The 24,289-nt window shown below is 38.3% G+C and overlaps 1 protein-coding gene across 1 annotated transcript in view; it reads right to left on the reverse strand.

Moving 5' to 3' along the window:
- FAT4 (FAT atypical cadherin 4) overlaps window positions 1-24,289 on the reverse strand; it is a 130,328-nt gene that overhangs the window by 27,395 nt on the left and 78,644 nt on the right. Inside the window, exons 6-9 of the mRNA XM_015861904.2 lie at window positions 23,533-23,707; window positions 11,524-11,704; window positions 7,675-7,925; window positions 569-4,918 (exon numbers count right to left, since the gene is read on the reverse strand). Of these exons, the coding sequence (XP_015717390.1) occupies window positions 569-4,918; window positions 7,675-7,925; window positions 11,524-11,704; window positions 23,533-23,707 (4,957 nt within the window). The remainder of the gene's footprint in view (window positions 1-568; window positions 4,919-7,674; window positions 7,926-11,523; window positions 11,705-23,532; window positions 23,708-24,289) is intronic.

Consider the following 24,289-nt stretch of genomic DNA (forward strand, 5'->3'; position numbering starts at 1 on the left):
AAAAAACCAACACCAAAAATACTCAGAAGAAGTCAGAATTCTGCAGCCATTTCTGTTAATAAAAAAATAAATGGCAAAGGGACAACATATACAGGCTTCATCATTTTGCCTGAGTTTTGTTTTCTTTCTCATATCCTTCATCTGTTTTCTATGTTGTATGACCGTAAGCAATTTTGGGGCAGAGGCTGATTTTCTTGCTTGGCACACTCCTAACAGACTCAAAATGCTACCACAGTATGCACAACAATAACAAGAACAGAAAAAGTCAAACTTAAGCATTGGAAATGATTTCTACATATTTAATAAATTAAAATAGCTCTGGCAAAATCCTTCTGTTCTAATGCAAATCAGGTAAGAGATTTGCTTAAGGACAGCCAAAATAAAATAACACTGTGGGCACCTGGTCTTCTCAGTTTTCATAACTATAAAAGTGGTCTTTTGCATGACTCCTTCACCTACAGGGAATGCTCATATTCAGATAATTTATCTGGAATGCATCTTTTGCTTTAAAAATACATTTCTGCCCTCTTTCCCAATCTGACTGAGATGAAGAGAAGTAAAAGTGTACCTGTATACCCAGTTTTGCAAATACAGTTGAAGGTTCCAGGGAAATTCTGGCAGGCAGCCCCATTTTTGCATGGATTGGAAAGGCACTCGTTGACGTCCCTCTCGCAGGCCATGCCGGTAAAGCCATCTGGACAACTGCATGAGAATCCCCCCACCAAGTTGTGGCAGGTCCCATCGTTGTGACACGGCGAAGGGAGGCACTCATCAATGTCGATCTCACACAAGGTGCCTTCGTACCCTGGCATGCACCTGCACATGAAGGGCCGGAGGGGCTCATTGGCCACGATGATGACAGGGATGCTTTCATGGCTCTTCAAAGCTGGGCCTACGGCCAGCCTCCTTATGCAGCTCCCTCCATTCTGGCATGGGCTCTGCAGGCACGAGTTATGATCCACAGACTCAATCCGCACCCCACTCTGCCGGAAGAGAATGTCTTTGATACTCTCGAAGAACGTGGCAACACCACTGGGGTTCACATACTGGTTGCCGCTGCGCTTGACAGCTGCCATCAGGAAGGTTTGGTTGCTTTCCTCATACAGCCCATAGAGCTGCACGGCAGTGCCCAGCCCTGTCAGCTGTGAGCTGGCAATGCGCAGGAAATGGAGGTAGTGGTTCGTCAGAAAATCCTGCACAGTATGGACATTCAAGCGGAGAAGGATGCTGTTGTCAATGGTGGCATTGCCAAAACCCACAAAGAAAATGCGGACGCTGCTTGTGACGGCACCATGCAGGCCATCACTGCTAAGCACAGCCAGGTCAAACACCCCATCTGTGGACCTGGCTTGTGAGTGCAGTTCACAGGTGCCTCCAGGAATACTGAAGAGGCTGGTGACTCCTGAGGTGAGGGAGCACTGGAAGCTGTCTAACACATCTGGGTCCTGCGGCTTCACATTACCCAAAATTCCTCCTGGGAAAAGGTTGCCATAATAGTGAACATAGATTTCTACTGTTCTGGGCTGAGATGGGTTGTCATTTTGGTCTATTACCTTTATCTGCACAGTTCCTGTGGAAGACATTTGAGGAATGCCAGAGTCTCTTGTAACCACTGACAAATAGAAATCACTGATTTGCTCCCTATCGATCTCCCTTGTTGTGGTCAGGACACCGGCAGTACTAAGGCTGAAGTAACTGGTTGCAGGGCCAGTGCTGAGTAAGTAGTACGTAAAGGGGCCTTGGTTTGGAGGGAGATCAGGATCAGACGATTGAAGCATCATTACCAGAGTTCCCGCGTGATTATTCTCCATGACTTCTCCCTGGCGGGTGGACAAGGTGGGACCATTATCATTGATATCCTCCAAAGTTACCAATAAAGAGGCACTGCCTGTTGCAGAAGGTGTCCCTGAATCAATAGCCAGCACAGTCAAGTTGTAAACAGGCAGGGTTTCTCGATCCAGTTCTGCAGTGACAGTGACCTGTCCTGTCTGTGGATTGATGGAAAAGGCACTGTTGTCATTACCTGACCCAATGAAATAGGAAAACCGGCTCCAGCTAGGGACAGAATCTGAATCAAAGGCACTGACAAATGTGACATGGGTGCCCGGAGGAACACCCTCACTAATTTGTATATTGTAGGTTCCTAAAGTGAATACAGGAGGATCATTGGCATCCAGTACAGTGATATTAACAGTTACTTCATCTATATCTGCACCACGAATGCTTCCAAAATTTTTTGCAAGAACTTTCAAAGAGATTCGTTCTTCTTTTTCTCTGTCAAGAGGCCCTGAAACATAGATTTGGCCACTTCTTTCATCTATCTGGAAGCCCTTCTTTCTGCTATTGCCAAAGATAAGATAGTGAACTTCTCCATCAGTTCCCAGATCACGATCGCTTGCAAAAACTTCACCCACAATGGTACCTTCAGACGCTGCCTCAGAAACTTCAAAATAATAAAGTTTGGACACAAAACGGGGCACATATTCATTAGTCCCTTCTAACTGGATGTTGACACTGGCAAAACTGCATCTCTCTTCATCTGGAACATTAAAAGCCTTTATTGTTAAATGGTAACTTTGCTTTGTTTCATAATCTAAAAATCCTTGGGTAGTGATTGTTCCTGTATTGGGGTCAATGACAAAGAGGTCACTATCCGAGGACTGGAGAGCATATGCAATCACAGCATTAGGTCCAGAGTCAGCATCACTGGCATTTAAATGAATAACAGTTGTCCCACTTGGGGCATTTTCTAATACGTTGGGAAAGTAGTCCTCAGGGCTGAATACTGGGGAATTATCATTCACATCAATGACATTAATGGTGACACTGCAGAAGCCTGTTCTGGACACCCATCCTCCATCTGTGGCGGTAACAATTAGCTCATGCTTTTGGCATAACTCAAAATCAAGTGGCTTTGCTAGTGTTAGTGTACCAGTGGTTGTGTTGATAGCAAAGTTGCCAGCCTCATTTCCGGAGGAAATATTGTATCTGATTAATCCATTCATAGCGGCATCTCTGTCTCGGGCTGAAACTGTCCTGATCACTGCTCCAACAGAGTGACTCTCTGGGATAGTAACACTCATATGGCTTTGAGAAAACTCAGGTGTGTGGTAGTTTTCCTCTGTTACAACTATTTCAACAGCTACCTCGGATGACAGTGGAGGATTACCTTTATCCTTTGCTTTTACTTTAAACAGAAATTTTTTGTTCAAATCAGCCATTAGTGAAGATGACACAGAAATCCAGCCTGTACTCTTGTCCAGTCTGAATTTATTAGTTTTGCTTTCATCAGAAATGAAGTACTCCACTTCAGAATTCAAACCAAAGTCTTTGTCATCCACTGCAGTAACTTTAATTAAGTTTGTGCCAGCTCTCACATTCTTAGTAACAGGCGTAAAATACTTAGGAGAAAGGAACAGTGGTGCATTGTCATTGCTGTCAACGATGTTAATTGTGACAGTTGTCTCACTCAGCAATGGAGGACTGCCGCGGTCTGAAGAAGTCACAATGAAGCTGTGCCTGTTTATGTTGACATTGCTTGAACCGCTTGAGTTTTGGTACCTTAAATACTGCTTGTTGAAAATTTCCCCTGTAGTTGCATTGATACGGAAGAACTCAGATTGAGATTTTATGAAGTAGAAGACATGACCGTTAGATCCTTCATCAGGATCAGTGGCTGAAACCTGAGTGACTTTCAACCCAATACCAGGGAGCTCAGGACACTCCAAGTAATAGGATGGTTTTGTAAATCGTGGAGCGTTGTCATTGATATCAGTGACAAATATGGTGACGTCTGTGCTCACTGTCCAGCCAGAGTCATGTGCAGAAACTCTTATTCTGTAGCGATCTGTATCCTCCCTGTTTAGCAATCTGCTGACTGTGATATCCCCAGTGCTTGGATTTATGATAAATGGGAGACTTGTGTCCCTTATGGAGTACCTGCTGATCGCATTCATGCCGATGTCTTCATCTGAAGTTGTGACTCGGGTTACTGTAAAACCCAGAGGTGCATTTTCAGGCACAGAAGCACTAAATATCTGGGAAAATCTTGGAGCGTTGTCATTTTCATCTAAAACATTAATGATAACTTTGACGGTTGTGCTCTGGAGCGGGGTGCCTTTATCTGAAGCTTTTATGGTTAGTGTGTATCGAGACAATTTCTCCCTGTCCAAGGGCCTGACACTCCTGATCTCACCAGTGGCTCTGTTGATATTGAAACTATTTTCTGTATTGCCCTCAATTATTTCATAAATTAACTGTCCATTTAGACCACTGTCCCTGTCAACAGCAGCCACCGTCAATAACTTCCGTGGGGACAGATTCTCCACTATTTCAGCAATGAAGGGATCTTGCTCAAACTCCGGTGCATTATCATTGACATCTACAACTGTTACTTCCAATTTCTTATACGAGGAAAAGGGAGGAAAGCCTGTATCTCTGGCCTCAATCCAAACCACATATTTCTGTATGGCTTCAAAATCCAAAGCCTGGCCAACAGAAAGCTGTCCGGTTACCTGATCCACTATGAAGGTGTTGCCCAGGTTCCCACTGGCAATATAGTAGGACAAGGAGCCTCCTCTGGCTGAAGATCCAGAAATGGTGGTAACAAGTGTCCCAACTGCTTGGTTTTCAGGAAAAGTGAAAGTCTCCTGTTCTGCTTGAACTTGAGGAAATTCTGCTCTGTTCACAAACCTCACAGTGACAGTTGTAGAGTCTGTCTTGGGGTACCGGCCGCCATCCCTCACGTGGACAGAAATGGTGACTTCAGACTCTCCTGTCAGCTCATTGGCAGCTAGGATTGCCCCTCTTGCTGAATCAATGTGGAATTTCTCTGAGTTTTTCCCCATGAGGGAATAATGGAGCTCTGCATTGGAGCCGGCATCGGCATCAGTGACAGTCACTGCAAACACAAACGAACCTGAAAGAGAGAACAAAGACCAGGCAGTTGATGAATGAATGCATCAATTGTGGAAAACACCATGCCAGCTTTTCACTCAGAAATATGTGTGAGGGTATCCCCTCTGGTATTCTCCTTTGAGGAACTTTCTCTTTCTCATTCTGCTCTGAAAGCAAACTTCTTTTACACAAGATGTAATGTTCAAGATGGTAAGCTTAGGAGCCCATGAAACATGCATATGTCCAAAAACCATGGGTCTGAAAAGCAGGTCATTGCATTCAGGGAAATGCACTGCAGAGATGTCAGTGGCTATGTGCACTGGCAACTGAGACTGCAATTTTTTGATAGTCTAGCATCCCATTTCTAGAACATCTACATTACAAAAGCCATAACTCAAGGGAAATTGAAAGTCACTTATTTATTTATTTATCTCGTTTTGCTCGTAGTTTATCCATGGTAACAACAAACAAACAAAAAGCAACAAATAAGCAAACAAATAAACAAAAAAACCACCCCAAAATAAAATTATTAAAAACAAAAAACAAAACAAACAAAAAAAACCCCTCAACACTGTAATTCTATAATTATCAAAGTTAAATAAGTGAACAGGTATCACAAGTGGAAATTTACTCTCATGATTTGCTCTCCCTCACAATTTTTTCCTCCTATTTCCTAGATGTTGTGGCTTTGTTACCATTAACCCGTAAGACTATTTAGAGGGTAGTAGACTAATGGATCCACATTTTTAAAAGCATGCTGATTATCTGAGATAGGGGTAAAATCACACCGAAATAATAAATTATTACACACTACTGCAATAACATTGACAAATTATGTTATAGGTCTTTCAAATTTACATTTCCCAGACAGGTCAACCATATGGGCACTTTCTGCATTAGGACCTCTAATTGCATGAATAATCCAGGGTGTCCTTTTGCACTGAATAGTAGATCTAATCCATAGCAGATCTTAAAAATTTGATGCCGTTCAATCAATTTGCAAAATATCCTGTTGATGTTTTACTATTTAAATTTAGAAAATGCCTCTTCTGTACAAAAATCATGTTTTCAGCCTGTTAAGGCAAAATCAATTGCAGGCAAGAATGATTTTGGCAGTGTCCCCTTTAAACTTTACTTCATGTCACTATCTGTCATGTGCAATAAGTGCAATTACTTGTACTCCAGATGAGAATATTTAGGAAAGCAAATTTTCAAATTCATTCTGAGACATAAAATATAAATTTTTGATTCAGATAATAAAATGTTACTATTAATTACTATCATTACTTGTTCCCATTTTTAGCTTCAACTATATAAAAAATTAAGCTTTGTTTTTTTTTCATACTGCACATTACAAATTCTGTGGTCAGAATAAAAGCAGAACTCTTGAAAAAATTTTGAGGGTTTGTTTTTTTTGTTTTGTTTTAATAGTTGTCATGACTGCCAGTAATTGTCAATAGCCTTTCAAAATAATTTGAAAAGATATGAACATTTCCTTTTAAATGAAAATAAACTATCAACTGAGGAATTTGTAAATAAAAAGCGCATGTATTTCTAGCTTTCTGCTAAGTTAAAAAGAGTAAACATGGCTCAGGCTTTCTATGCATTTCTAGTTATAAGGAGTCATACAAATTCCAAAAACAGTATTGCCAGAACACTTCAATTAAAAGTAAGTATGCTCATCATAATCACATTTAAAGAAACAATCAAAAAAAGAACCACACAAAGGCACTGTACTCCAGTCAGAATACACAAAGATTCACCAATGTAATAATAATATACTTTCATTATGCTGTTCTGGAAACAGGAAAGAAATATAAACAAATTCATTCTTCCATAAAAAGAAGAAGTATTTGCAATTGTTTAAAATTTAAAAAGAGAACCCCAAGACAAAGAAATACAGCTTAATTTTTTATTTTTATTTTTTTTTCTCTTGACAGAAAATTTATTTTATAAACCAGTTGTCTTGGAATCCTCTCTGTAGGCATCACATATCCACATATGTAAATGCATATGAGAATGGAGAATGATGACTTTCACAGCTAACTACTACGACTGCAGTTTGGTTAATCTAAAAAACAGTGATCATCTTTAAAAACCTTTTACTATGTTGACGTACTAGAGGTCCCAGTATTAATCTGTTTTAAATCTTGGATAAGTCTCAGTAGTAGAATCCGTTGATATATTCTCCCTATCTCCATGCAGAAATTAATTTCTGTATCAAGTGAAGTAACTTCAACTTACGCACTGTTTCAACAAAGGAAAGGCTGCAGCTTGGTTTTACTTTACTTTACAAATTGTCTCAAAGAAACACAACATAATTAACATCTTTTATAGAAAATACAGAAGTCTTTTCAGAAGGTGTTGACACAATGCTCTTTAAGATTTGCTCAAGACAGCAAAAGGATATCTACATACTCAAAGAGGAAAAATAGGCTACTGCCTTCCCAACAAAATAATTTGTACATCTGTTTGTCTATTTTTACAGCTCAGTCTATTTTAAAGCTCAGTTGCTCATTTTTGCCATCTTCTTTATAGAGCTGCAGGAGTGCAAAATGGATTTAGGTGGAAGAAATAAACTGAAAAAAATTACTCGTATGTAGGTCATATATCAGGCTTTGCCATTATTTCTATTCAAGACAAAGACAGAAATTTGACAAACAGCTGTAAAGAACTATATCAGAAACATTCTTCGTGACATGGCTTTGCATTTAGTTTGATGTTAATGCCATCTGAAGTATCCTAAACTATCATAAGCATAATCACTGATAAGGTTACCTGAAGCAGTAGGCGATGGAACATGAGTGACATAGGGATGGTGTTGAAATTTGGGAGGGTTGTCATTCACATCAGCAACAGCAACAAGCACACTGGTGGAACTGGAAAGAGCCCTGGGGTAGCCCCCATCACTTGCCACAACAATTAATGTGTAGTTCTCTCTTGTCTCTCGATCAAGTAGAGCGCTGGTGATGATCTGTCCTGTTGATGGGTTGATTGTGAACTGAGAATTGCCACCAGTAAGCTTATAGCTGTTTGAAAGAAAAAAAATGAAAAAAATTCAATTAGTATTTCAAAAGGCAGCCTGCTGACTTCAGATAACAATATTTTTTACACTCTTCAGACCACCGTGCTAATGGATATTGACACTAAGATTTTAACTGTCTATCTGTCTGTCTTCATTTCTCTTCCATATTTTGAGACTTCTCAAAAACGACATTTCTGGGGATTTCTAAATGTAGTTGCTTAAGACAGAGAGATTTCTGATAAATGAGTTTCAGACTGAGCCTCTGCACAGCTGGGCACTCTCTCAAAATCACAAGCAACCTGCTATAGGCAGCTTCTTGTACAGATTTCTGTGGGCTAATGCATGAAGTGTTAAACCAAAACACTGACATGCCCTTAACTGAAATTACAGAATATAACTGGACATAGCACTATTTTCAGTAATCAAAGGGTGATTTTTACCAAAGTATATGAAGGTTTATATTTCATATTTTCCTAATACTGAGCTAAGTTTTGCTATTCTAGATTTCAGTTTTAATTTATAGTAAATCATAGCAAATCCATAAACACAGAAGTATCCTAACAGCAGAAAACGAGGAGCAGAATTTGACAAATACTGTTTCTGAATGTGAATGTTTGTATGTTTGTAGGAGTGTAAAAATGTGATAGGAAATGATTGTGTGCCTACTGTACCTCATATGCCTCTGTCTTGCTAGTGTAGTGAATTTGTCTCTTCTCCTTGAGTGTCTATATACCTACTTTTAGTACAAAATGAATCTCAAAGGCATCTGGAGCACTAAACTGTATTTTTAAAGGTAATTGGTTAACATTAAATTTATTATTATTTATTATTAAATTAATTCAGATTATGGAATTTCTAGGGGAAAAAAATGAACTGGGTAAAATGAGAAATTCTCACATTCAATATTATGGCCCTTACAAAATCAAAGTTCAACTGTGATTAGTACTGCTTCTTCAGAGAAGCTTGTTATAGCACAGTAGCAACTTTGTTTTGTGGCACACAATTCTACAAAAAGATCCAGGGAAAATCTGTTATCATGAAAAAGAGTGAAATCCACATCATCATTTCAAAATCTAAACAGGATATGACAGAAATAACAACACAGGCCAGAAGCTTTTCCTAGAGGACTGATAGCCAGTCTGTCTAATAAGCTGTGGCAACCTCTCATGTTCAGTCATTAATCTCTACAGAATGCCAGAAGCACACTTTAATTGCTTAATTATAATTCAATATGATGGCCATATGTAATTATTCTTCAGCTAAAGAAATGTGCATCTAGAGTGGAAAGAATGCGTAGGGCTTAAAGCACCACTTGAATCTCTGTAAATACCAGCAGTATGGACACATTTCATCTGTGATCTGCAGTGTTTTAACAGTATGAGACATCACAGAAGAGTCTCTCTAATGTGTACTTCCATGTACAAAGAATGACTCGTGATAGCTTTGGAAAGACACCTTGAAAGACACTCTAAAAAACAAGGAAGACAAACTGCATTTCCCAGGGGATATTCTGAGTTATATATACGACTACAAATTAAAGCACACCAAGTGGACAATATAAGTTTCCATTTACAAAAAGTTCCAAAGCATGTCAAAAGATAAAAACCCCAAACTGTAATTCTAACAACTAGTATAAAAGAAATGTGACTGAAGTACTCAGTCTTAGGACCACTCTATGCTGATCCTTCTTATCTATACTACCTTCACCAATATTCAAGAATGCTTTACCAGAAAGAACCTCAACAGCCCATTAGCCTCCTATAATCGGCTATCACCAGAAATAAGAGAAAAAGATTTAGCAAACATGGAATTGTAACTGTTTTGCATAGGAGTATCTGCCTTTTAAAGAATTAAGTCTTTTTTTTTTTTTTTCTTTTCTTTTTAAGGATATCTTCACATAGAAATTCATATACCATCCAGAGAAATCAAGGATTTGGTTTTGGAATGTGCTCTAACAAGACTGAGAAGGTATTCTGAGTGTGTGGCATCTCTGACAAGAAGCACTTAGGTATTCTGGTCCCTCCAATAACTGGAATTTTTGTAACACCAGTCATCTTTTAAGATTTGTATTATTTGAAATTCTAAATCTGGACAAAATCTGTCTAAGAAAAACAAAGTATATGCCTGAGTTTGAGAAGTACAAAACAAAATCTCAAGGCAAATTAAAAATTGCTACTTATGAAGAAAAATCTATTCTTCTTGAGATAAATAGTGAATGACAAAGACTAATAGCTGGAATATTCAAACACACTAAAAATGTGAGAGCACGCAGATAGTCTTTAGCTATGGGGTGCAAACATCACAATAATACATGCTTTGTATGGTATTCTTTTTCCTATGAAAGCATTCCAGAAATAAGTTCCTCTGAGTGAGAGTGAATTGAATTAAAAGTTTTATTGTTTCACAGTGTAATAAATGGTAATTTTTAAACTGCCAAAACACAAATTTTGTATTTCTAGGTTTTAGCTAGTGGGAAAGAAAATATCACAGTATTTTGTACGTACTTGCTTTGCTATAACACAGTTCTGCTTCACTTTATTTCTTTTCCTCCATTTATGAGAACAGCGATATGCACTTTGAAGTATAAAATGAGATAATAAATAAATAAGCTACCTTTATATTTTGACTTATAATTTAGAAAACAGAGAAAGATGTGTTTCCAGCAATAAAAGTTAATTTTGAAGAGACAGTCTAAATGTTACAGTGATTAATGTCTTATAAGAATCTCCTTTTTATTCCATCACCAATAAATTACTTCACAGTGGATAATCTCTAGCTTGTCACTGCCACTTAGCATCTTCATTATTCTTGTTCACGGACTGGTAATGGCCAGGGTTCAATCCAGAGAACAGTTAAGAAATAGAGCTGCATCAACTAAGGAATGCAAATAAGTTGATATTTAAAGCAATAATGTCAAATTCCATCTTTTGTGTGTTTGTTTGTTTTGTTTTTTGTTTTGTTTTGTTTTTTTCAAATAGGATACATCTCACTTCTGGTATTGTGTAATTTTCATTCCATAAACTGGGCTCTAAACTGAACACATTAACTGACTGTAGATTTACTCATGGAACATGACAACTTTATGTGAAAATTAAATTATCCTTAATTACAAGAACTCAGTTCTAAATGCTATGCTAAATATAAGGTTTAAAGCCTTTCCAAAGCATACACAAACTAAGGCTAGTCAGTAACACAGATTATTCACAGCTTATAATATGCTTCTTCATTCAGAGGATGTGTATGTCAAGAGTGTAGCCTGATGTGCTTAATCCATTTATTTTTTTATGTGGAGTTTGAGGGTTTGTTTTCTATTTTTTGTCTTCAGCTACCATGAAGAAGAAATCTAGACTCAGGTCTAAATGGAACTCCAATTTATTTTTAACTTATTAGAAAACTAAAAACAAGACTGTAAGTCTTCTCATACTTAACAAATTTCTAAAAAGCAAAACAAAGGTCAGATTTGCTGAAAGAATGTAGCCATACACATGCTAATATCCTTCTGCAACTTAAAACTTCATGTCATATTGATTATGGACATTGCTAAAAAAATCTTCAAGTGAGGCATGAGGTGGGACTGCATTCAGCAGTGCTAAGTGACTTACCTAATAACAGCATTTCTAGAAGCATCAGCATCTGAGGAGTTTACTAGCAAAATATCTGTCCCTGTAGGTGCATCCTCAGGAACTGTAGCAGAATACATATTAAAGGCGAATGTGGGGACGTTGTCGTTGACATCATCCACAGTGACAGTGATGGTTCCAGTGCCAGTGAGGGCAGGAGATCCTGCAGAAAAGTAGGATATAAAATGCTAGAGGTTACAAATACTACAGTGTTAATCTGAGGTCTGCCATTCCCAATTTAAAGACTAATGCTTGAACACGTCGTGGTACACAGAGCTAGAAAGTCAATGAGACATATAGGACAGGGTCAGATTTCTCAAAGGCATCCTGACATAAAGTACAAGTTGTGACAGTCAAAAAAAAAAAAAAAAAGTTGTTTTTTTTTATACTTGCCTCATCTAATTTCAGCAATTTTTGTAATACAAGCTCAGTGGAAAAAGATGGTCTTGGAAACATTCAGAAGCCTTCCTGTAACAATTAGGACCAATTTGAATATGTGGTTGCCTTTGAGAAGTTGTTCAAAGGTGGCATGCTGACAGCCGCGAAGACTCCAGCCCTCAATTTACTTATCCGCAGAACAAATAGAGTGGAAACGGTGGCAAACCCCAGCCTCTCACACAGCACTTCCACTGCCGGTCACACCCTGACCTAGGAAGACCTTCTCCAAAGGGTGAGAAGGTTGCACAGTTTCCAGACTTATGCAGTCTTGATTTCTCTCTAGAAGCATCCATCTACAGTAGCACAGTGCTCACTCTGATGTGATACTGGCTTATAGGAAATCAGATCAAACTTTTTTAACCTACAACTTTTCTTCTTATTCTGATATTTAACCCTGATACGTGCAAACAAGTAAGAAATAGTACGCATATTCACAAGCACACTCAATACTGATTCTCTTTACACTTTCCTATTGTTAAATCATAAGAAGACACTAAAAAGCTTTACAAGTTCATGATGGCTTTGCCAGTTTATTGCACTTTTACTGAGCCAAGAATCAGCGTAACACCTTCTGCTAACCAAATTCTTCACCAAGGGTCCCTCAAAATGTGGGATTCTGCTTTTATTTGAATATGTGGGAAAGGAGAGAGAAGAGCACAGAACTCACAAGGCACAGCACAAAGACAAATGGTGACCATGCTTGATTTACCCAAGATTGCATCCCTTTCCCCCTCAGTCTCAAAGAGATACAATAATTTGCCATTTGCTGGAGCAGGGAAAAAGTAATGTTAATGAAATGCTTTGGGCCAGCACCCCAGAGACTGATTCAAGCCCTTACTGAAAGGCAAGTTTATTAGACTGAGCTGTCACTTGATAAAATACAGGCAGCCCCTTGTGACCATCCTAATCCCTCCATCAGAGCAGACGGTTGGGTCGCTGCTGCACGAGGTCACTGCTAGGCCTCGGCCTCTTGGGGCTGGGAAGGAGGCAGGCTCTGCTCTTGCATCTCACATGGTCCTGGCAAGGGCTCCAGACACAGAGCTTCCGTAGAAAAAAACAACTAATGGCCAATTTTCCCCACTTTTAACCCTTGCAGTCTAAAGGAGTACCATAGCCTCTCATGAAGAAGTTGAGAGCAGCTTCTGCAGGGGAAGGAGTTTTCTAAACACAAAATACTTCCAAGTAACTTGATGCAACATGCAAACAAACCAAATTAATGATCTCCTGAAGGAGATGAGCTATAAATCTTCCCAAGCTCCCTTTGAAGCCCACCAAGAAGACAGGCCAGATCATGATGCTGAGAAGGAAGACATGAGCCAGAGGAGAGGTTTCCCGCCATGTCTGTGCACAATGGAGCCTTTTCTCTGCTCCATTCTGAAGTAATTCATTCTGCCAATTAATATACTTTCAGTCAGGAAGGATACATTAAAGCACTAAGTTTGACTCATTTTTCACTCCTTTTTTCTTCTTCTTCTTTTCAATATTGTCATCTAGCCAAATGCTTATAGATAAAAAAGGCTGCAAAAGCATTCCTGATTGCTGAAATACTGCCCATGGAGTGTTTATTATGACTGCATTAAATGAAACGGAGTCCTCAGTGGCATTCACTGCATGTGTCATCAAGCTCTGGCCTTCCAAACACATTTAATCCACATCCATCTCACAGCTAATGAAATGAAAAGTCAAAGTTGTTAAGTTTCACAGGTGATTAAACAATTTATGCATAATTCAGAAATTAACCTCGGGTAAGTCCCATTCAAAGAGCATTAGTAATGCAATTCAGTCTGGAAAAGAAAGCTAAATTTCAGCAAAGATGTGAAACTCATTGTCTTAAATGCATTTGCTCACACAAAGAGCCAGTGACGGAAAATTCAATCTGTCAGCTTCTTCACAAAAACAACTGCATCAGAAGCTGCTCCAGAAGGCACCATTAGACATAACCCAATGGTAGCATGGTGGGATGAACTCAAGAGCATTCCTTGACGTAAGGAGTTGGAGCCAATGCCATGGTGGCTGTACTCACAAGGCTTCCCATCAGCATGGAGGAATGGGAAGAGTACTCCTATGGGAAAAGTAAGCAAATAACAGTAAAGATTTTGTATTAGCACAGTACTCTATCAATTTGGTCTGACTGCATATGTATTATCTATCCACGTATTCCTTATTAATGCATCAGACTTATCAAAATAAGAGCACTTGAGTGAATCAAAATGGCAAAACTTGGCTCTTTGTAAGACACTTGATGGCCATTACTCCCATTGGGTGTGTCTACAAGGCACAGTACATGACAGTGTGGGCACATTTATTTTAGTCTTAGAGGAGTGAAAGTACCAGGCAAGGTTGAGCATACTAATAAAATTAGCTAGGGTAATATAAGCAACACAGATCTCATTCGGTGCTAGCTTGAGGCTCAAGAAATATCCCAGAAGTACAATATTAATTCAGCTGTTTGTAACATCCAAAGCCACTGCTTTTTGTCTCGAAACCAAAAATCATTCTCATTTTTCTTAGATGGAAAAACTCACGCATCTACATTGCTTTCCTGTCTACACAGTTATCCAAATACGTCCTTTTTCCTCTCTAAGTAAAACATCACGTCCACAAATTTATTCCTTTATTGTATTACGCTGAAAGATAAAGTTGCAGCTTCACTGAGCTCTCAAAGCTTGTATTCACTTGAAATTAAATGACTAGCTCACATTTCTGCAGTTACTGAGAAATATAAGAAGAGGAAATTACAAATGAAGTAATTTTCAATGGAAAAGAAATAGCTTGGGGCCAAACTCTACTATTCTCGGTGAACTTCCAGTGAAAGTTCTGCTTGCATAAGGACCACAGAATTTGGCCCCTGGTTATAAGTAGGTTTCATAAAATGTAGATGTCATATTTGTGGTAAAAGAACTACTTTCCACGGTTGGGCTGAGTTCCCAGATTTCTTAGTTTTGCTTCAATAGCAAATCTTACTCAAGTCAGTTATTCTAATTATGCTAGAGCATTATCCTTCTTGTGTGTGTGCTTTTCACATTGTGCTTTACATTTCACATAAATAAGAGTAGTTACATTTGAGTAAATTCTGTTGTATTAATCTAACATTTGGATTGCACCCAACCTGTTTTTGATAAACCAGACCAGTTTACAATCTATAAAATTGTTATACACAGTACATAAGACCTTGTATTCTCCTACAAACAGCTCTGAGTAACACAGACATACACTTTTCTTTTACTGCACTTGCAGGAAAATTTCTACCAAACTTTCATAACATTTTAAACTATTTTGCAGCAGAAGTTGTAATTATTTCTGTCAGACACCTCTTATTTAGAGCATTTCTCTAGAGCTATACTAATAGTTTTTTAAGTTTAAAAACACAGGCTCTCACAAAGGCTTAAAACATCCACGTTGAAAAACCATTTTCAAGACAGATAGGGAAACAAAGCAGCCATCAAATGATTAATAGCCAGAGAATGTGAAGTTAACTCAGGGAAATAAATGGGAAAGATCATACTGACTGTTCAGTGAACATCAAATCTTTAAAACTTAGAAGACAAAACTCATATATAATTAATATTATTTTGAATTTTCAATATTTGTGCACTGCGGTCTGTCTTTATGAACAGATCAGTTTATTTTCAAGGTGACAGCTGTACATATACATTAAGCAGAAAGCCCCACAAATGTCCACATGTCATTGTTGAAATAAAGATTAACCTGGGAGAGTGTCAAAATAGCAATGCAGAGTTCAGGAACAAAATTGCTTCCCACGGATGTTCTTCCAAAAATTTAAGCTTTTTGCTTACATCTGCTAAGTAAACATGTGTCTGGGGATGAAGAGAAGGAGCAGACCTTGGGAACCTGCTCCTTGGAGGCCCATGGTGGAGAGCAAGTTGCAGGAAGAGGTTATGAGAGGCCACCTCATCCTAGGCTCGCTGTGGGATGCAGCTTCCCTCTCTGCAGAGAACATCTGGGAAGGTGACAACGACATGGCATAAGGGGACTGTGGGGAAGGCAGGCAGGCAGGAGCAGAACCTCCCTCTTCTATTTCCCTCCTCTTTTGCCAGCTTCAGCAAGGCAGGACTGGCAGAGATCACCAAGAAGGTCCCCCATATGCTACTGCTCATCTCTGGCTGATAGCCACAAGAGTATGATGCCAAAAATGCGTCAGGGTAGAAACTGGCCCCTTCAACTTTTTGCTCCTACCCTCCAAGAGAAGAGAGAACATCCTCAGGTCTTGAGATGCTTCAAAAACATCCACAAAAAGATTATGTTATTGGAAAATGTCCCAGCTGTGTGGCACTGGATAGCTTACAACAAAAACTAGAAATAAGAGAATGTGTTTAGAACATTATCCTCATATTGTTTTAAGTATTAATGGATCCTCAGTCTTGCCTGTGCAGTGGTCACTGCAAAAGACAGTACAACTATAATTTCTTTCAGGAACTAGGAACTCAAATTTTTTGCCAAAAATAAAATGTCAAAATGAAGTACTAGAAAACTAACAATCAACTTCAGTAGAACACTATAGATAAAATTAACTAAAATTAAAATTAAATAAAATCCATCTCAAAGACTAATCAAAACACATACAGCAGGCAGTTTGTGATAAATTAAACACATAATTATCCTGAAAATTGGAAAGCAATTTAACAGAAATGGAATTTTTGCTTCACTGAAACGTGTTGCTTTGCAACAAAGCGGATTTCACTTCTGCAGTCAGTCAGTGAATTAGTCCCAGGGCTAGAAGTTGTATGCATTATTGTAGAGCACTAACTTTATCACACAAGTAAACAAGGCCTTTCTCATGACAAAGGAGCCAATCATTCCTAATGCTTTGATATGCAGATAGAGTGTTCTGAGCTTTACAGAGGGAGGAGTATTTAAAATGGAGATGGATTAAGTTAAAATGCAACTAACTTGCACTACACTTTTAGTATACAAAAAGCTTGATTTGAAAAACAAATGAATTTAAAATAATTTATCTACCTGAAACACAAAAGAGAGTGTATATGTAAATGAGCAAAAGAAGTAGCTATTTTTACAAGATTCTGTCTGCACTGAGCACAACATAAACTGGATGTTGGGCTGCTGATACAAGCAGATGTCAGTCAGCAACTTGTGGCTGTCAGGTTTTGTTCTTCCAAAGCCCAAGTGTTTTATCTCACGTGCTTCAGAATCTTCGGCACACACTGGCAATCTGTTAAGGTCTAAAGCATAGGTCACTGGAGATAGGGTTTAGGAAAGACGTGTGCAGCTATCAAAGATTACTCAGCAAGAACTGCATTTAAATCCAGAGCAAAACGGTTGCCTTTTTCCAAGGAATTTTCACAGGAAGAAGCTGTAAGGCTGATTTCTTACAGCTGCCAACATAATGCTCATAACAAGACCTGACAAATGACCACCTGTAAGGGAGCATCTCCATGTGTCCGCAGTGTATACACAGTGTCCAAAGGTACAGGCATGACAGTGTATACCACCAGGGACTCTGGTGACCACAGCTAGATTAAAGAATGACTTGCATAAATGCATAAAGATTTAAAAATAAATATTTTCTTAATGCCATCAAATAACCTATCCTATAACCTATATTATTGCTGTAAACAGAAAACAAACCAAAACAAACAACAATAACAACAACAACAAAACCACCAGAAAAACCAGCTCCTAAAGAGACTGCTGACTGAATCTAATTTTGACTGCCTGTAACTCTTGAATATCCCACAGAGAAATTCTTGTAATGCACAATTTTGAATCGAGCTTTAAAAGCACCCTTTATAAATAGCAAAGATCAACCAGCAGGATAAGTTTTCAGGTCATATGAACAAGTTTTATTCATTTTATCCTCGTAATTAAGGCTTTCTGAAATTGTAGCCTTGTTACTGAAGAATCAGCTAGCAGACTTTCCATTTATAAGGTGTAACATCTGATTTAGAAAACTGTTTAAGATCATCATAACTGAAATGTACTTATATTTATAAGGGGCTGAGAACACAAAAACTTGGACTTAGCCCAGGGGCTCTCGATGAACTATTTCAAAAATAGTGATCTAATAATGAAGGTTTAACTCCAAATAGAAGACTAAATCCCTCAAATGGTATTTAGGGCCTGATTACACATCTTGCAGGGAAGTCCTCTAAAAGACTAAAACTTCATCTCCCTTGAGGAGTAAATTTGCCACATAATACAGACATGGATACAGTCTCTTCCTTGGCAATTACTCTCTAAGGGATATCTCACTTCTTTGCCATGATCCTGCTGCCTAAACAGCTCTGTGAGCCTGTTGACTTCCAGAGAAAAATTTAAACACTGCCAACAGTTTCTAGGCTCAGTGAAACATTAGGATCTTGATATTAGCCTCCCAAATCTACAAAATGCCACTATAGATTCTCTTCTCTCTTGATTTTAAGCAGTGGTAACACAAAATAAATGCAGTGAGCTCACTGATAAATCTGTTGCCAGTTCTCCTGTCTGATTTAGAAATGTATTTTAAAGAATCATGCAGAACTACTAAAACAATACATTTTGTAACAGTAGCAAAATAGTAAAAATAAAGCAGTTAGTAATATAGCAAAACTAGACTCAAGAAGATAACGTTGGCCCGAGGAAGTGCTTCCCTAACAGCACAGAAATAAATGGGGCCAGGGTAGAAACAAACATTCATTTTGACAGAGTTGTGGCATAAAACAGATCCTACAGGAGAGTATTCATTATGTAAACTGCTCAGCACCAAGGTAAGCACACATCAGCTTCATTTAGCTCTCCCATGGCTGAAGTGATGTGCATATTTAGACATAATATATAAAGCATGAAAAACAGGCCATTTCTAAAGGAAATTTGTGAGTTGCTTGTTTGTTTTGATAGTAACAAGATTTAATAATAGCTGAATTTGTTTTAAAAACACAGTTCATTCTTCTAAAGCAACATCTTTTCACACTGCAAACTGTCTGTTAAGTAGAAGCAGTGTATGCTAAGAAAACAGGATAAGTATAAATGTCTCTAAGCCCAGTCACATAAATCTCACATAATGTTAACCCTCAAGACTCTTTCCATCGACAGAAAATAGAGCCTGCAGTTTTTCTAATACAAAAATACAGTCATCCTTTACTTGTCACCACAGACCAGGAAATATCTCAAAATGTGTCAAAAGAAAGGGTAAGAAGAACAATACAACTATATTGTCAGTTTTAATTTGATTTTAAGATTGAAGTGAACCAAAAGCATATGCCAAATGAGAATTCCTGAGAAGGATATAACCTCTATGTTTGGTTGCCCTCCTGCATTCTTGAGGAAAGAATGCATAAGTTAAGGGCCAACATTTTGTAAAGAAAAAACATATGGTTGCTTTTTGACACAGGCCAGGAAGGTATACGACAATCTGCTAACTAAATATATTAATCAGTCCACTGGTTCATGCCTTTCAGAACTATTTATCTAAATTAGTAAATAGGTTATTTTAAGAAAATAATTAAAAAACCCACAGCAACACAGATTCTAATTAGAAACATCACATTTTGATTGTGGCTTTACTGTGGCAACATGCTATTCTGTCCAACCAGAGCAAGATATGGTTGTTGCAGTTTATTTAAACAGTAGTCCTGGGTAGCTAGCAGGTTTCCAGATGTGCTACTCTACCTCCCTGCGACCAATAAATAAAAGGAGGAGGACTGTTGGAATGCTAACATTTTCTCCAGAAAATGGCTCAACGAGTTAAAGCTACGGATGATAAAAGGGGCTGCACCACTTCTTGTCAGGCTGCCAGGACTGAATGTTTACTTATTGCTGGGTCCCCAACAGATGGGGGGGAAAAATAATTGAGAAAGTCTCTTTTCCCAACCATTTTGCCATGAAGAAGATTATAGCAAAGCAAAACAGATGATTTATGTGTTAGAAACAGACCCATAAAGACTCATTCAAATAGTTTCACGTAGGTTTCTCGGTGTTTATGTTAGCAGATATTTTGGAGGAGCATCTGCAATCTAAACACTATCATGTTATTCCACAGTCTGTCATTTTGCCTGTCATATTTATATTTAACACACTCTGGTCTACAGCTTTTGCTGCATGAGGGACTCTAAATTGGGATGGACGAACTTTGGGGCTGAATTATGCTTTGTTTCTCAAATAAAGCCACAGGTGTACACAGCTCTGGAAGATGTTGAATGTTCCTAATGAGGGAGGCTTTGTGCCTCCTTGTAAAATCATACTGCTTAGACCAATATTTGACTATCTGAGACAAAGTAAGAAGGAAATGCAAAAGTGAGGAAAGAGGCTGAAATCATGAATCTTTGTGGATACTGTCTCAAGGAAACAGAGTACGAACCAGGCTGCATGGCCACAAATCACTGTGTCATCTGCTACTGAGCCAAGCATCAGAAAATGTTTTATCAGGTTTTGATACTGCTCTCTGTAGATCCAAGATCTATCTTGAGGACTGTGTAGAAGACAGCAGGCAGAATCAAAGAATAGCTGGGTCAGAGCCAGGATGATGCATATGTCAGGACTCTGACTTTTGCTTGGGAAAGCATTTTTTCTGAAAACTGCCCAGTTGCCATCTCTGGTGCACATGATTCTGTCACTGATCTCTTTCTCACCTGCAGAGCATGCTTACAAGCAGCTTGGCTCAACTCTTAATACTCAACATCTCAACAACTTTTCTCATGTGCCCAGGACCAAAATCTGGGCTCTAGGGAGAATGTGCCTGCACAGCATGATGAAGTACAGACTCCTCAGCCAGTGTGGGCACCCGATCCCACACAGCCCAGCTGGCGCTATGCTTTGCATATGCAGGCTCACATTTTGCCATGTCGTAATCCTTCATCTGCTACAAATAGACTTGGGGTTGTGCTGCCAATATATGTTATAAAACCCATGAGGTACAAGAGGATGAAGTGATGGTAATGAGCAAAGGGGCTACACTTTCTGAGGCCACAAACTGTTTTTAATACATTGTGCTGATCAACTTCTTCACAGACAACTGCAAAAACACTGTAAGAGCCACATCCACAAATAGATGAACTGATAATAAACATTACTAAGAAATTCTCGATTACTTATAGGGAGATCAGGTAGACATTCAAAAACAAGTCTAAAATTCATCAGTTCTTAAGTCAAAACGTGCTTCTGATCATGTATTGTGTCTGCTTCTTTGAAAAGGAAGGAAGAGTTGGCACAGATTTCTATAGGAGTAGAGTATCATTCCCTAATGTTTTATATTAGTCAGAGGAGCATAAAAAAAATTGAGATGTAGGTTCTATGAAAAACGGAAAATAGGTTAGACAGAATTTTGCCCTTGATGTACTACCCAGACATCATCAGAGCTAACTGCATCTGGACACCTACCATGATATTTGTCTGGAAAAGAACCACATATAGCAAGACTTGTTTGGCCACTAAAGGTGAACCAAAGATTGTTTATTCCAGCTAATGAAAGCTGTACTACAAGTGCAAACCTCTTCCTTGATTTGTTTTCAGAGATAATACAGATGTAAATTATTTTAGACACGTCTGCTCTTTTCAACATTTCGGCAGCACTAATTTCCTACACTGCAGCACTACCTGTTTTTTTATTAGTTGCGGGTTGAATTGACTCTATGCAAGATCCTTCTTTCTAAGAATAGAATAGAATTATCAAACAAAGATATGATACTAGAAAGACATAGTTATATTAGGCAAAGAACTGGACATGCCAGTGAGAATTTTGTAAACATTTATCAGCTGCAGAAGAATAGAATACTTGGATGCATTTCTTACCCATTTCAGATACGTCATTGCCATCTTCCTGGTAGTAAAGCCAGAAATACCTTATTTAATTAATCAAGCATCGACTACCAAAGGTCAGCCTGGATATCCATCACATAACCCTACCAGTAGCATTTATATAATTTAAAGTAATACATTTTTTCTCTGATAAGCTACAACTCTTTTAAGAAAGGCTAGCAGCTTTTTATACTGATAAGAGGAAGTAACATCTTGAGATGCTGAGACCATGAAAAATTATTAAAAAAACAACACAAAACTAAGCCAACAGCTTCAAATAATGCTTACTCAGCATAATATATGTGATAGGCAATAATGATACATGCTGCTATTGTTGTCAGCCACTGAAGACAAAGGACCCACGCATAATTCATGTATTAATTCCTCCCCTGAACTTGCTGAAACTCATATGTCTTCAAATACACATAAATATTTTCATTTGCCATAGCTGAATAAAATTTCTGGATTTCACATCTCTCAGGAATTAGTTTAGGAAAACACTGTGCTATTGTCAAACTTTTGGCTTATATATATATATACATGGTGCACGGCAGAGGGTAGAACTGATTTCTTGCTAGTTTTTCTGAGAAGGATAATCATTGTTTCCCACTTGACACACACATTATGAATTCAGCCTCCAGGTATTCTGCATGTAGGGCTAAATTCTATAGAATCCTAATCAATTCCTAGACCTGCCAACTTGGAGTGGGAGAGTAAACAGGCACCAAGGATCTGTTTTCTCTGATGTATCCAGATTCTGAAATAAAATAAGCTTGTTCAAGCCCAAGCATGTCCAAGTCACAAGTGTGCACTTTGCAGATATACAGTAATGGAAAGCCAGTGTAAAAAAAAATACAATGTGGCATAGTATCTCCAGCCAAAGTACAAGACAGATGATATGCCAAGTCCTAGAATTATATTTCACAGTTTCAGCTGTGCTCAGACTGTGAAATACCTGAGCACTGCTGCAATAGGAAAATATAAGTCACAGATATTGTCACTGACATAAGATACTGTGCACAATACAGTAGAAAACAAAACTGTCAACAAGTTGGGTTTGCTTCTATTTCTATTATTAGAAAATAAGAACAAGTCCTGCAGTAAATTACAAACCATCAGATTCTGGGGGACTGGAAATCAGTCCAGGATAAGATGCAGAATATCTTTGTTAGTAACATTCATATCCAAGTCTGCAACCAACTTTTTTATGCTCAGACACCTGTAGTCAAGATGTAATTAATCTTCATAACAAAAATTCATGTCTGTACTTTAAACAGAGAGAACTTAAAATACATTTGGGATTTTGGAGCAACTTAAAACTGGATGGTAGGAAGAGAAGAAAATTTAAACGCTGAAATTTAAATTGTCACTACTCTCGAGGGGTAACATTTCGGAAAGATTAACTATGTAATCCATAGCTCTTTTCTGGCCATTGATTTGAACTGTCTGCACATTTCTGATGACAACATTAAACTGTTTTTTATTGCTGTTGATGAGGCTCTCATGAACTTGCTGGGATCACTCACTACTATGGTGGAAATAAACCAAGCTATACTTGAGACATGAGATGCATACATGAGACATACTAATGCATAAGGATAAAAATCTAGATTTCAAGAAAATAAACTCACTTTGACATCATGTAAGGGCAGCTTTCACCCTAGAGAGCTAAACTGAAACTTGGATACAAATCTCCACACACTAAAATTTCAGATTGTGAAGAAAGTATATTTTTTAAATCAGGAATGCAATGCTGTCAAATAACGCATGATCTAACCAGAAGAGACTGCACATTTGCTTTACCTGAGTCAGCAGCTGTGATCAATAAAACATACTGCTCCTTCGTTTCCCGGTCCAAGCTCTGCACCAAGCGTAGCTCCCCGCTGGCTGAGAGAATAAAAGCTCCTTCTTCATTGCCACTCACCAGAACATACGTAAGCTTGCTGTTTAGGCCTTGATCATCATCTCTTGCTACAACCTACAAAAGCAACATAAAGGCATATAAAAAAATTCAGTAACCAATAAGTATAGGGTCTGCACAATTTAGTTGGGATAGAGAAAATATTCTCTATGATAATAATCCTAATTAATGGATTGAACTAATCCCAGTACCTTAAGGCCTACTATAAACCAGCTGTAATGGTAAAATGACTTAAAACAGCGATGATGGACTTAAAAACATTGCTTGAAAATTCTACAACAGTTAATTACTTGTTTTTCTCAAGTTTAAATACAGTAAAGTTGGCATTGGGGTGCAGTGAAAACCACAGATGACGTGGTATAGACTGAGCTCATTGTCAAAGAACACACTGCATGTCCTGCCATCTCAATCCATGTATTGTTCTTTCAGTGTCTGGAACAGAGCCTTATCTTACATAGGCAATGATCAGATGGAGAGATTTGTTTCATGGAAGCAGAGACTGAGCTGAGAGAATAGGGCAAACTCCTGAAGTCTGAGAGTGTGTGGAAAGATAGACTGCAAGTGGGAAGGGAGAATGACACAAAACCCACTTCAAAGCCTAATGTAAAATTCTGGCAAAGAGCAAGCAAAAAAATAAAT

Source organism: Coturnix japonica, chromosome 4 (genome assembly GCF_001577835.2).
Source record: "Coturnix japonica isolate 7356 chromosome 4, Coturnix japonica 2.1, whole genome shotgun sequence".
In the NCBI taxonomy this organism is placed as follows: domain Eukaryota; kingdom Metazoa; phylum Chordata; class Aves; order Galliformes; family Phasianidae; genus Coturnix; species Coturnix japonica.